The sequence below is a fragment of the Ascaphus truei genome, chromosome 11 (genome assembly GCF_040206685.1).
Source record: "Ascaphus truei isolate aAscTru1 chromosome 11, aAscTru1.hap1, whole genome shotgun sequence".
Classification (NCBI taxonomy): Eukaryota; Metazoa; Chordata; class Amphibia; order Anura; family Ascaphidae; genus Ascaphus; species Ascaphus truei.
In genome coordinates, this window is record NC_134493.1 from 42,324,661 (window position 1) to 42,339,478 (window position 14,818).

The 14,818-nt window shown below is 48.6% G+C and overlaps 1 protein-coding gene across 6 annotated transcripts in view; it reads left to right on the plus strand.

The window, feature by feature from the left end:
• RAI1 (retinoic acid induced 1) overlaps nt 1–14,818 on the plus strand; it is a 137,129-nt gene that overhangs the window by 114,793 nt on the left and 7,518 nt on the right. For 5 of the 6 annotated variants that reach the window (XM_075565864.1, XM_075565863.1, XM_075565865.1 and 2 more), the window contains one exon: nt 6,723–12,108. In XM_075565864.1, the coding sequence (XP_075421979.1) occupies nt 6,739–12,108 (5,370 nt within the window). In that variant the 5' untranslated portion in view covers nt 6,723–6,738. Of the gene's footprint in view, nt 1–543; nt 2,065–6,722; nt 12,109–14,818 lie in introns of those variants that run through there. The other variant, XM_075565868.1, reaches the window with a different exon arrangement.

Genomic DNA, 14,818 nt, shown 5'->3' on the forward strand with positions numbered 1-14,818 from the left:
AGAGAGGATGGGTAAGGAGGGGGGAAAGCGTTTGGCTGCTCTCAGCCATCGGAGGCTTTTAGAGACGTGGTAGCTAACCTTGGCTAATGAGGGCCACAGGTGCACCTGTGACAAGCCCGTCAACAACTGCGCGGGGAGCATGCAGCCATAATGCTACATACGTGTGTCCAGCACGCACTCGCCCCATCAAACATCCACTCTTTAGGGGGCTAACGCTGCTCTATGTCACGTTTGCAGACGTGAAACGCTAGTTTGTATTATTATTATTTATTACGGCTCCAGTTTATCGTTGTACTAGAAGAGGGATCGTTACTCATTCTTCTCCCTTTTCACAGCATGCATTTTCTATGGGCTGCTCTATAATTTGCCCAAAAGAGATTTTTGCTCCCTGGGTTTGTATTATCTGGCACACAACTTATTTCGGGCTCTTTAGCATCTATTGGGAGGTCTGTGACCCCTTCCTCCTTGGTTTTAAGCTCTCCCGCCACTTGAATTGGCAGGTCCTGTGATGACCAGTCTATTGGGAGACTTCTTCCTCCGGCAGAGAGGTAAAGAGAACAGGACCTGCAGTAAAGGGTTAACCGTGACGTGGTTACAGGCTTATAATGCTTTGGCCAAAGGACTAACTAATGACCCCTTACTTATGAGAAGAACAACAGATCGTATTGAACTTAATAATTTGTCATGTTGGATGTAGCATTGGGATATATATATATAATTCTAAAACCACTTGTCAGGAACACACCCAGCTATATACAGGACACCACCGACCTGCTAAACTAACTTAATGCCATTGGCCCCCTCCCAACAGGAACACTACTAGCAACCATGGATGTAGAATCACTTCACACAAACATCACCCACAAAGATGGAATTTCCGCCTGCAGATACTTTCTGGGACCGCAGGAGCCACTCACAGAGATAGTGACTAAATGCATCGAATTTATTCTGACTCATAACTACTTCACATTTGGAAATGACACATACCTCCAGACAACCGGGACCGCTATGGGCACTCTGATGGCACCACAGTATGCCAAACTGTTCTGCGCAAAACTGGAAAGTGACTTTCTTTCCACCGGTCACTTGAAACCCTTCGGTACATCAATGACATCCTCCTGATTTGGACCTCTGGTGAACAGGACCTCATACAGTTCCATGAGAACTTCAATACTTTCCACCCGACCATTAACATCAAACTCACCCATTCCCCGGACTAAGTATATTTCCTAGACACCACCATTACTATAAAGAACAACCAACTACAGACTTCTGTATACCGCAAACCTACAGGCAGAGCCAGCTATTTTAGGGACAAAAGCTTCCACCCCACACACACTAAGCATGCAACCATCTACAGTCAAGCCATACGATACAACCAGATATGCTCCGACACAGCAGACAGAGGCCAGCGGAGTACAGCCTTGAGATTGGATTTCATAAACCGTGGATATAACCACAGAATTGTAGACCAGCAAATTCACAAAACCACCAGAATTCCAAGAAGTGTTCTCCTTGAATAGAGACAGAAAGAGACAAGCGAAAGGGTACATTTGGTGGTCACATATAACTCACACCTAGAAGCCCTACGCAAGATCGCCAGGGAACTACAACCCATTCTCCCGGAAGATACAAGACTGCAACAGATCTTCCCTGAAACACCCTTATTATCATACAGACGACTTCATAATCTCAAAAAAATGATGGTGAGGAGTAAAGTATTCAACAGTACAACTAAATGCGGGACAAGACCATGCCAGGACGCAAGATGCAAAACCTGCGCAATGCTCCACACAGCGGGTACAACACAAATACCACACAGGAATCTGGAGTACAAAATCAGAGGAGGGTTCACCTGTTCCTCCAGCAATGTCGTGTACCTCATCATGTGCATGAAATGCCTAAGGGGCTGCTACTACATAGGTGAGACAGGACAGGGGCTAAACAAGAGAATGAATCTGCATCACCACAACATCACACGCGGAACAAGAGACAGTCCTGTCGATGAACATTTCTCTGACTCTGGCCATAAGATGAACGATCTGAAGGTGGCCATATTCAAAGGTAATCTTAGAACACGAAAGAGAGACGGTTGCATGAATACAAATGTATGCAACTGTTCAGGACTCTTACTGTAGCGGTGGCCTAAACCGAGACTGCAGCTTCATGAGTCACTACCATGACACAAGAGAACTCTCTTCCCATGATTGCTAAAGGCCATATCTATACATACTGCGCTATATGTATGCACAAACAGCTGTCTCTTACACATACATATGTACAATGTAATTCTATCCCTATATACCAGTAGGGAAAACATAGTATCTACACACACTAATAGTAATGCAACACCCTCTTACATTTCTACACCTACCCACACCATTGGTATACACTCCCACACACACCTTTTGTAAAGCGCTGTATACACACACATTCTAACATTCAGGGACAATTTTTTATTTATTTTTTTTTTTTATAACTTGTATTTTATTGTGAACAATTGCATGGTATACAGAGTGAACATTATATACATACAAAATATAAAATAACACATGTAATGTGGGCCTTGAATCACGTATATTAGAATCGCACAACTTTTCGAGCCCTACTCGGTCGTGTGAGTGCAGGTGAACAAATAATAATAAATAATAATAAATAATAAAAAAAAAAAAAAAAAAAAAAAAAACAGAAGGGAAGGGTTGGGGGGGGGGTAGAAGGGGAAGGGGAGGAGGTAAGGGTGGTTGGTAGGGAAGGACATAACGAAGCTAACTTTTCTTGAGGCATAAGTGGCATATGGGATGTAGAGCTATAACTAGGGCTCTATTCAGCTTTAAGTAATTGATCCCATTGTGTGAGTGGGGGTAATTATTTTACTTTCCCGAAGGAGAACGCATCTCTTACTATCAAAGCCAGATTGTGTCACGCTCTACCCCGGGGATGTCTGTCTGTGCTAACCAAGGGGTCCAGACTTTTAGAAAGTTATCGCCAGTATCATTAACTAAACTTGTTAATTTTTCCATCTGGCAGATAAACCAAATACGATTCCGAATCTTTGGGATAATTGGAATATCGGGGCGTTTCCATAGTGCTGCAATCTCACACCGTGTGGCTATTGCAAAATGAGCAATTAATTTGTTATGTGACTTTGATAAATCCTTTAAAGGTCTGTTTAAGAGAAACAGCCAAGGGTCAGGGGGAATAGAGAGGTCAAAAATCCTCTGGATCCAATTTCTGATTTTTTCCCAAATTTGGGTTATCAACGGGCAAGACCACAGCATATGTAACAGATCAGCTGTTCCTCCACATTGTTTGGGGCACAATGGGGAGGACCCTGGTACGAATTTCGATAATTTTAGTGGGGTGAGGTACCATCTCATAAGAACTTTATATGCGTTCTCCTTCAGTGTGGTGCATATGGAACTTTTGGCAGTAGCTAAAAATATGGAGTCCCAATCCTCAACCTCTAGGGATTCCCCTAAATCTATCTCCCATTGGTTCTGGAATGAAGGTGTTTGCTGTTTAGATGTAGCAGACTCGACTACCTCTCCATAGATCGTAGATATAAGTCCCTTAGTGTCGGTTTCAGCCCGGCAGAGCTTTTCGAATTTCGTCAGGGGAGGGTACGGGGCAAATTTGTTATAGAATGCTCTAATCTGGAGGTATTTATAGAATTCTGAGTGGGGCAAGTCTTTTTCTAATCTGATATGGTCGAATGTTTTAATTTTCAGATTATATCCTTCCATATCCTTGATTCTATTGTATCCTTTTAGTTTCCAGATTGAACTATTTGTACCAATCAGGCCAGGTGCAAAACTTGGGTTGTTCCAAATGGGGGACATCAGAGAACATCCTGATGTGAGTGAGTTTTTTATGTTTGTTACTTCCCAAACCGATATGGAGTTGGTCATTGAGGTGAGCGGTAGGGCAGCGGTTTTCCTCGCTTTTTTAGGTAGCCAAATCAGGTTGCTAAGCTCTAATGGAGAGCAAGCAGAACTTTCCAATTCCACCCATCTTTTCAATTTAGGGTCAGAATGCCATTGTATAATTTGACTTAATTGAGCCGCTTTGTAATATGATAACAGGCAGGGTACCGCTAAGCCACCTGCTAAGGTAGGTCTTTTCATATTTAGTTTATTAACTCTCGGTTTTTTTCCTCCCCAGATAAAGTTAGATATTGCAGACTGAAGTGAGAGTATATCCTTCAGTTTGAGTGGCACAGGCAATGTCTGGAAGAGGTATAGGATACGGGGAAGTAGATTCATTTTAACGCTATGTATCCTACCTATCCAAGAAATCTTCTTGGAAGACCATCTGATAAGGTCTTGTTTTAATGTCCAAATCAGGTTGGGATAGTTTGCATTATAGATGCTTTTTGCATCTTTGGTGATGTGGATCCCTAGGTATTTTATAGATTTCTTTTGCCAATTGAATTTAAAATTTAGTTTCAGTAGTTTCTCCGTATGTCTAGGGAGATTGATATTCAAAGCTTCGGATTTGGATTGGTTTATTTTGAAACCAGAGACCTTAGAAAATTTGTCTGGTAGGTCAAATAGGTTAGGTAGTGAAGTGAGGGGTTTTGAAATGATTAGTAGGATATCATCTGCGTACAGGGCCGCTTTATGTGATTGGGAATAAGCGTTTAACCCTGAGATGTCCGAATTATCTCTAATGCGTGCCGCCAGGGGTTCTATACATAGGGCAAACAGGAGGGGAGATAATGGGCATCCCTGTCTTGTGCCACTTTGAATTTTGAATGAGAGTGAGGGGAAGCCCTGGTGTATAACCCTGGCGGTTGGGCCCGAGTACAGCGACATAATCGCTCCACTCAACCGATCCCCAAAGCCATATGCTGCTAGCGTCTCTTGAAGATATGGCCAGTCTATCCTATCAAAAGCTTTTTCTGCGTCCAGACTTAATAACATGGTTTGAGCATTATTTTTGTTTGCCAATTCTAGCAGATCAATAAATCGTCGAGTGTTATCCGCTGCCTGCCTCCTAGGGACAATTTAACATCTTAAGTCATAAATCGCATACAGCACAGGGGGGAGGGATAGGCTTCAGTCACAGATACATTCCAGGATGCACTGTTTTTAAGTAAAACCCTTGCATGCTCTATCCATTATAACATCACCGGAAGAAGAGATCAGTGTAGCTCGAAAGCTCACACAAATAAAAGCATTTCGTTAGCCACAGAACGTCTATTAGTTTTTGATTATTAAGCTCGGCTAACACGGTACAGATACCTCTACATCAATATATATATTGCAGGGACTGTGTATCTGCTCTTTAACCACTTGTCAGACTCATTGTGCTTACTTGCATTTCCAAAATACATGCCATGTATATGTGAGAGATCTGTGGACTGAACCCCATATTTGAGTCGGAAGGCACCTTATGGCTCATTCACATAAATGGGCAGTAAGTGGTCTGACGGGCCATAGCTGGCCTTAGAGCAAGGTGGTTGCCTTGGGTCCCGTGTCTTCGGGGGACCCCGCGCTCCCTCCTCCCCCCTCCTGTCGATGCCAAATAACGCCTGGTAGCGGGAGAGGGGAGAGCTGGAGGACGGAGGCAGGGAGTCCCCGAACAGGCGCAAGACCGCACCGCTGCTCACCCCAAGGTAGGGACAAGGAAGAGGGGGGGGTCTTACCTTATGCAGAGCGGCCTCCCTTCTGCAGCGTCAACTTGTCATGACGATGCGGCCTCACATGGCGACGCGTTGCCATGACAACGCAATATCACGGGCCGCCGTGATACCGCAGGAGGAGGAGCCCCGCTGTCAGCATGCCGCCTTACCTTGGGCCCTGCCAAAGTTAAGGCCGGTCCTGCTTGAATGACGGCTTAGCACCACTTAGTAAACGTGACTCCGATTGTTGCATAGGCTTTGTCTTCAGAGTAGTGTTGGTGTAATAGGCAGACTAAAACGCAAGTGGTCCTTTTGTGCAGTCAGTTACCCCGTAACAATGCATACTGTATTATTATTGTTGTTTCTTTGTAAAGCGCTGATGTATCCTGCAGCTGTATCCATGTAACTATGGAAGGAGCCATTAAGTAGGAGGTTAATATACGTAGAGGAGACCTGTGAGCTTTGGAGAGCTATGTACGTTATATTAATTTATATGACGACCGCTCATGTTGCTCCAAAGTATCACATTACATCTTGAGAGTGATGTTTTACTGGGTGGGTTCTTACACAGATGGGGAAGGGTTAACACCGGTGCTAGGTGAGACTGTCACACGTTGTAGAATGAGACCTGTCGGGTACCAGCCGGAGTTTGATACGTTGCTGCAATACGGATAGGAGGAAGCAGAAGCTCCAAAGCCAATAACAAGCAGGATATTAATCCAGTGTACTGCAGGATGGGACTCGGAGAGGGGGGTAGCAGGGAGCCTGTCACAGAGATGTGTGGATAGCATCTCACGATGGACACGGGCAGCAGATAAAGAGAACTTGGACCACCTCACCAGCCCATTATTCTACCTGCCGCCAAACAGAAAGTATAGCGTACCTCGGAGACTAAATACCGCAGGGCGGCCAAAATAATATCTATTGCGCGAATGGATCCCCTTCCTAGCAGAGGGAGTCAGTTATGCATTGCTAAGGGGACCAAAGCAAGGCAGTGTGGGGGTGCGCAGGTAGCTATGGGATTAAAGGGAGTAGGACCAGAGGGGAAGAGAAGCCTTGTATCTGAATCTTCCTGTTTTTTTCTTCTCTTCCCCGACAGATAACGAGTCCCAGTCATGCAGTCTTTTCGGGAAAGGTGTGGTTTCCATGGCAACCAGCAGACCTACCAACCAACTTCACAGGATTCATCACGCCTGGAGAATTACAGGCATCAAAGTCAGCCAGGGCTCAACTGCGAGCAGCGTCAGAGGCAGGTGACCAAGGGCTACTATGCCCAGGCCTCCTACCAAGGCTACGAAAACAGCACGGAGGAGAAATACCCCCGGGGCAACAAGAACATGAACGTCCAGCAGCTTCAAGGCAGGGCCTCTTTCTCCAGCTTCCCAGAGGGCAGCGGGTACCCGGCACAGTATTCGGGGGAGGACGCCCTGCAGAACTGGGGGCAAACTCAGGCTTTGGATGGAGCAAAGTATGAGGACAACCTCATGAAGAAGGCGCCTGGGGAGAGCATGGGTTACCAGGAGCCAGCTGGACAGCTGCCTTTCAGCTCTCACACTCTGCACCACCCCCAGCAGCCCGCCCTGCCCTATGCCAAGATCCCAAGGCAGAAGGTACAAAGCGACGTCCCAACTTCTCCTCTCTCCTTCTCTCAAACCGCCCACTTTACACAGAGCTTCCCCACCTCATCCTCCACATACTCCTCTGTGCCAGGTGGCAACCAGGTGTCTCACTCCTTTAAGAGCTGCACTGCACCCTCCAACCCGCCACATGAGCACTCCATGGCCACTGCTAGCCAGAGGGTGCAGGCTCTGCATGGCTACCAGCCAACTAGAATGGGCTCTTACGAGCAGCCGCAGCCGCAGCGGCACCATGCCCAGGAAACCCTGCACTACCAAAACATGGCCAAATACCAACATTACAGCCAACAGGGCCAAGCCTACTGCCAATCCGAGACTCCCAACAGGACTCCAGAGCAGTATTACCAAACGTTCAGTCCCAGTGCCAGCCATTCGCCAGCTCGGTCAGTGGGCAGGTCCCCGTCTTACAGCTCAACACCATCTCCTTTGATGCCAAACCTTGAGAACTTCCAATATAACCAGCAGCAGCACAGTGCTGGCACATTCCCTGTTGGCATCTCTGACCACAGCCACTACATGCCCCTTCTGAACCCGTCGCCCACTGGCACCTCCAGCCCAGAGTCACATCGCAAAAGTCTGCAGAAGGACAAAATCCCTGAAACCTTGCTGTCTGACCTCAGCCTTCAGAGCCTCACTGCTCTAACCTCGCAAGTGGAAAACATCTCCAACACGGTGCAACAGCTTCTCCTGTCCAAGACTGGCATCTCCCAGAAGAAAGGGATCAAGATGTCTCCCAGGACTCCTGAGCAAATGAAAGGTCAGCACTGCAGCCCGGAGAGCAGCACCTACTCTGAACACTTGGGAACCCCTCTGTCAGAGCCTTTAGGAACCCCACAGTCTGTGCATGCTGAGATGCAAGACGCGGATTATCTCAGTGGCTCTGAGGACCAGCTTGAACGGAATTACTTGTACTGTGGTCCAGGTAGGAGCCCAGGGAGAGCCAGCAGCTCCAAAATGAAACCAGAATCCATATCCACGTGTTCTGTGACTTCACCGGACAACATGTCCACAAAGTCTGATGATTCCTTCCAGAGTATCCATGCCAACCTCCCACTAGAGACTTTTGCCAAGCTGGTGAGCAGTGAGAGGGAGTGCCCGCACTTACTGGTGAATGCCCTGTCCCAGGAGGAGCTGTCCTCGGAAATAATCGCACTGCAAGACGCCATTGAGAATGAGAAGGCGGAGAAAGCCTGGGCTGACTCTCCAGCCTTGGATAAAGACTCCCCCAAATCGCCGTTCCACCTCGAAAACCACACAGCCTGTGTGCAGTCAGTAGTGAAAAGTGCTTGGTCTGATCAAGGAAACTCAGAACAGTTCCCAGAAGCTTTGAAGAAAAGTGTCCCAGAGAAAAGTCAACTGAGGAACCGCGACAAGTGTTTCAATGACAAGTATTATGAGAGAGAGGAGTTTCCATCAGTGCCAACAAAAGACATGGAAACCGCAGGGAACTCATTGGACTTCAGTTCCAAAAATAGTGTTAGGGCTGCAACTTCTAGTGCCAGCTACACATGCTATTCTAATACAATGGCACATACAACCTGCTCCAAGAGCACGGATCCCTTTGGGTGGCCAGATAAAAGCATGGCCGAATCCTGCCTACGGTGGAAGGAGCTCGAACTTAGCCTGCATCCTTCAGATCTGCAGAAGGATTTGTTTCAGAGCAAGGAGAAAAAGATCAACTGCCAGCTAGATGTTCCCGATGTGGAAACACCACTGGAAAACGACTCTGGAGAAGAGTTTAACAAGGAGGGTGCTGAGGATTTAACCTACACTGAAGACAGTAAAGTTGACAATGAGAAGTGGTTGGAAGATACCAGGGACTGTTACAATGAGGATGAATTTCAAGACATCCCTGATATTCCATCCCAGAAAGAGTCCAATCTGGAGCCAGAAGACTATTCCTCCTTGTGTGACTTCTCAGATAGAAAATCTTTCATATATGATACATCCCCTCCAAAGCCATTAGGGGTCATGGAGGCGTTATCCTCCATCGATACCCCAGAGTCAGCTGAAAACCTGAACACAGAAGAGAAGGAGAATTCGATCCCGTCTTCTCACCTGTCCAGTCACTCCATCATCCTACTTGGCCCAACTGTCGGCACAGAGTCCAAAGTGAAAAGTTGGTTTGAATCAACCGTATCACACATTAAAACTGTTGAAGACATACAAGATAACAGTGAAGACAATGCAGAAGTCGGCATGCTTGAACCTGCAACCCTCCAAGAGGGAGAAAAGGAAGACCTTACAGTCCAGGATAATCTGCTGCAAAGCAAGAACGAAGAGGCACTGAAGACGAAGCCTGTGCGTAGTAAGAGGATTCAGTGCAGGGTAACAGAAGCTAGTGTGCCTGATGAGTTGTACCAGAATTCAGGCAGTGACACACCTGTGATTGGGAATGATGAGAAGATCCATGCGGAAGGGGAAAATGCAGTAATACTTACGCCAGTGGCCAAGGTTCCCGTGGAGGGAATGCCAGCAAGGATGTGTACTCGCTCCTCTACTGCGAAGGTGGCGCCTCGGACGTATGGCACATTGGCAGGACTGAAGGCACCCCATCAGGAGAAGCTCACCAAGAGAGGACCGTTTGGTGTGAAGCAAAGAGGACCGTTTAAAACAGGCAGGAGGGGTGGGAAAACCGCTCTGAAAATAATGGTGACCCCCGGTGATCAGAACGCTTTTCTGTTCCAAAGCAAATCAACGAGCAGTGTCACCAGTGGTCAGAAAGCAAAAGAAAACAGTGGCAAGACATTCAAGGATGAGAGATCCATGATACTGAGGTCTCGGAGCAAGAAACAGGAGCTCTTCCAAACTAAGAGGCGGAAAGAGAAGAGGGGAATCAATATGGGGCTGAAGAATCGCACGTCCTTAAAGAAAATCATTGCAAACAGCTGCGCAGCGCCAGACACGTTCAAGGTGATGGCGAAAGTCGGACAAAGGATGAAGCTCACAAACCCAGGTGCGCGATTAAACATCAAAGCGCCGGAACGAACCCTGCACTCTCTGAAAAGGAAACCCAGCTTCATTTCCCCGGTGCCGGCCAAAAAGAGAAACCTGATCTTACAGAGCAAGAACGTGAAAGAGGAGAAGCCAGAAGCCTCTCCCAATTTATTTAAAAAGATGAAGTCCACAAAAAAAGAGAAAGTCAAGCTAACCATCGCAGCCAAGAATGCTTGCAAGGTCATCCTTAACAACGCTGCCGTGAGGGTGACCCCGGACATCTGTATGAAGATGGCTTCTCAATCGCCTTATGTAGGACCCATCAAAACAAAAGTCCTACCACCCAGAAAAGGCAGAGGTCTAAAGATGGAGGCAATTGTGCAAAAGATTACTTCCCCCAGTCAGAAGAAGCAGGGTGGGAACACTGCAGGGACATCCAATGCTTTGGCCCCGGGTAACAATCCCTTGAATGTGCCCCTGCAAGAAAAAGACCTAAGGGATGATAGCATAGCTCAAGTGGACTTGGACACCAAGACGCTGAGCCAGGACATGACACAGAACGCACTTCCAGAGTCAAAAGCTGAGCTGCACTATTTGAGCTGCAGAAGTTCCAACAACAGAACCTTGAAAGGAAAGCCAATGCACGGCAAGAAGGGGTCCTCAAAATTCCTGCACGGTGAGGTTAGCACACACACAGGGGCAGAGCAGGACGACAACTGTGTCAGTGCTAAACGAGGGAGTGTAGTTCCAAAGAAGAGAATCAGAAGAGGGAGGTCCAGAGGTGCCCTGAGCACACCCAAAAATGCAGCGAAGAAGCTGTTGGGGTCTTCTCCATCCGTGATCCTCACTTCTAGGGACAAGACTCTATCAGAAAGTGCCCTTTTAGCCAACAGACATCGGCTCGGTGACTACAAACAGACAGAACTTAAGGATGGCTCCAATTTACTTGACGGGGCTGAGGCAGCCGCATCCCAAACCCGAGCCAGGAAAAAGGCAAAGTATCCCAGCTTCAACGGCTACACCAAGAGGCAGCACAAGGCTCCAACGCGGACCAAATCTACGAAGCAGGCCGCAGGAAGCAAGCGGAGGGCCAAGAGGCGGAGCGCCCCTCCTGTTAGCCCTGAAGAGCCAGAAATCAAGCTCAAGTATGTGTCCTCCAAGCCTGTGCGGACGGAGAGCAGAGTGCGGTTCTTCTCCCCGTACGTCCAGGTGGAGAAAAGAAACGAGTTCACCACGACCTGCACCGTCATCAACACTGCGGGCGAGGAGAGCAGGACCCTGAAGGAGAGGAGTTCCACGCACGTGACGCCTCCCACTCTCTGCTCTGCCGCTGACCCAGGCACTCTGCCCTTCTCCTCCAGGATGCAGCTGGGGCCTCTAGTGTGCAAGGCGGTGACCTCCGGCTGCCTGGTCTGCTGCCTGTGCAGGAGCCCGGCCAATTATAAAGACTTGGGGGACCTGTGCGGGCCGTACTATCCAGTGGACTGCCTTCCCACCAAGAAATCCAGGCCAAAGGATAAACTCCAAGTGGGGGAGAACATGCTGGATAAATCCGAGAAATCGCCCAAGGCAGCTGAGGGCCTGTGCACGCCGGGGAGCGGGAGGCAGCCCTGTCTGGATGGTGGAGCTACAGACCCAACCAAACACAACAGCCTGCGCTCCAGCACTCGGGGGGTTTTCAGGAAGCTCTCCAGCTGCTACTGCTGCAGCAAGAAGGTGGAGGGGGCAGAGGTCGAGAAACCGAAGAGGCATCAGTGCATTAAGACCCCCGAACCTCCCCCTGCAGAGCCCACGGCGGAGACGCAGGAGCACTGGGTGCACGAGGCTTGTGCCGTGTGGACCAGTGGGGTGTACCTGGTGGCAGGGAAGCTTTATGGAGTTCATGAGGCCATTCAGATGGCAGCAGCAAGGGTGAGTGCTCACTCCGGGGACGTCTTGTGTTAACATGTTTACATGGTGTCACTGCACGCCTCCCATGCACATTGTACGTGGGAATCGCATGCACATTGTACGTGGGAATCGCATGCACATTGTACGTGGGAATCGCATGCACATTCTACGTGGAAATCGCATGCACATTCTACGTGGAAATCGCATGCACATTCTACGTGGGAATCGCATGCACATTCTACGTGGGAATCGCATGCACATTCTACGTGGGAGTCGCATGCACATTCTACGTGGGAGTCGCATGCACATTCTACGTGGGAATCGCATGCACAGTCTACGTGGGAATCGCATGCACATTCTACGTGTGAGTCGCATGCACATTATACTTGAGAATCGCATGCACATTCGACGTGGGAATCGCATGCATATTCTACGTGGGAATCACACGCACATTCTACGTGGGAATCACACGCACATTCTACGTGGGAATCGCATGTCGCATGCACATTATACATGGGAATCTCATGCACATTCTATGTAGGAATCGCATGCACATTATACATGGGAATCTCATGCACATTCTATGTAGGAATCGCATGAACATTCTATGTGGGAATCGCATGCACATTTCTACGTGGGAATCGCATGCACATTCTACGTGGGAATCGCATGTCGCATACACATACTACATGGGAATCGCATGCACATTCTACGTGGGAATCACACACACACTACATGGGAATCACATGCACATTCTACGTGGCAATCACACGCACACTCTACATGGGAATCACATGCACATTCTACGTGTACACGGGAATCACAGGCGCCGTTTACGCGAGAATTGCGGGCAAACTCTACGTGGGAATCGCATGCACATTCTACATGGGAATCGCATGCACATTCTACGCGGGAATCGCATGCACTCACTATGTGGGAATCGCATGCACATTCTACGTGGGAATCGCATGCACACGCTACGTGGGAATCACATGCACATTCTATGTGGGAATCGCATGTCGCATGCACATACTACATGGGAATCGCATGCACACTCTACGTGGGAATCGCATGCACATTCTACATGGTAAACGCATGCACATTGTACACGGGAATCACAGGCGCAGTTTACGTGAGAATTGCGGGCGCGTTCTACGTGGGAATCGCGGGTGCAGTCTACACGGAAAACGTGGGCGCAGAAACATGCAAATTCTACATGGGAAACGCATGCACACTCAATGACTTGCTGGACCCACTGCATCATGGGTAAATAGGGTCATTTTAATGGCCGGTAAGGCTATGGTCGTAGCATTTTATGTCCAGAATATGTGTGACAGGGGCGGGCAAAAGCGGATCTGTCATCCATTTATAAATAATAAAAAGGGGCTTGTATGGCACAGATTGGGTATTGCGTTAACGCAGCGATGTGGGGTAACTTGCATGGCACAGATTGGGTATTGCGTTAACGCAGCGATGTGGGGTAATTTGTATGGCACAGATTGGGTATTGCGTTAACGCAGCGATGTGGGGTAACTTGTATGGCACAGATTGGATATTGCGTTAACGCAGCGATGAGGGGTAACTTGTATGGCACAGATTGGGTATTGCGTTAACGCAGCGATGTGGGGTAACTTGTATGGCACAGATTGGGTATTGCGTTAACGCAGCGATGTGGGGTAACTTGTATGGCACAGATTGGGTATTGCGTTAACGTAGCGATGTGGGGTAACTTGTATGGCACAGATTGGGTATTGCGTTAACGCAGCGATGTGGGGTAACTTGTATGGCACAGATTGGGTATTACGTTAACGCAGCGATGTGGGGTAACTTGTGTGGCACAGATTGGGTATTGCGTTAACGCAGCGATGTGGGGTAACTTCTCTGCTTCTCTGCTTCCAGAGATACTTACCTCCGTAAGGGGCGGCGGTATCGCTGCGGGGTTTAAAGGTCCAGGTCACGCGGGCCAATAGGAAGCCGCGCCGGACGATGTCGCAGCTTCCTATTGGCCCACGTGACGCGGGGACATTTAAATGCTGCCATTAGATTAAGGAACACCGTTTCTCTGCTTGCAGGGATACCGGTGCCACTCCGGAGGGATCCCTGGAAGCAGGGGGTCCCCGGAACCTGAAATTAACGGGGTTTAGCTCCGGAGACCCCCGTATTGCAGCTTTAAATGTTTAGAGCAGGGGTGGCCAGCTGCAGCCCTCAAGGGCCACCAACAGGTCGGGTTTGCAGGACATCCCTGCTTCAGCACAGGTGGCTCAATCAGTGGCTCAGTCAAAGACTGAGCCACTGATTGAGCCACCTGTGCTGAAGCAGAGACTGATTAGGCCAGTTGTGCTGAAGCAGGGGTATCCTGAAAACCTGACCTGTTGGTGGCCCTTGAAGACTGCAGTTGGCCGTCCCTGGCTTCGATAGGCAAAAACAGTGTGTATATTTATTTCCATTTTATCTTGAGTACTAAACATATTGGTATAGGAGCTGAACCTTTAAACCAGCAGTGAAAAGGTTAACCTGGCATCTCATTACACGTCTGAGCTCCCCCTCCCGGGAGTACTCGGGTACTGATCGGAGCACGCAGTAATAGTCTCCCTCTGGCTCTGACAGTGACTGATTTCCAGGAGCCGAGGCGTGTGAGGTTTGGAGTAATGGGGGGGGGGGGGGGGAGAGAAGTCCCTGCTGCTCAGAACTGCGACAGTGCCGAGCGTGTCGCAGGCACGCCGCCCTCTCC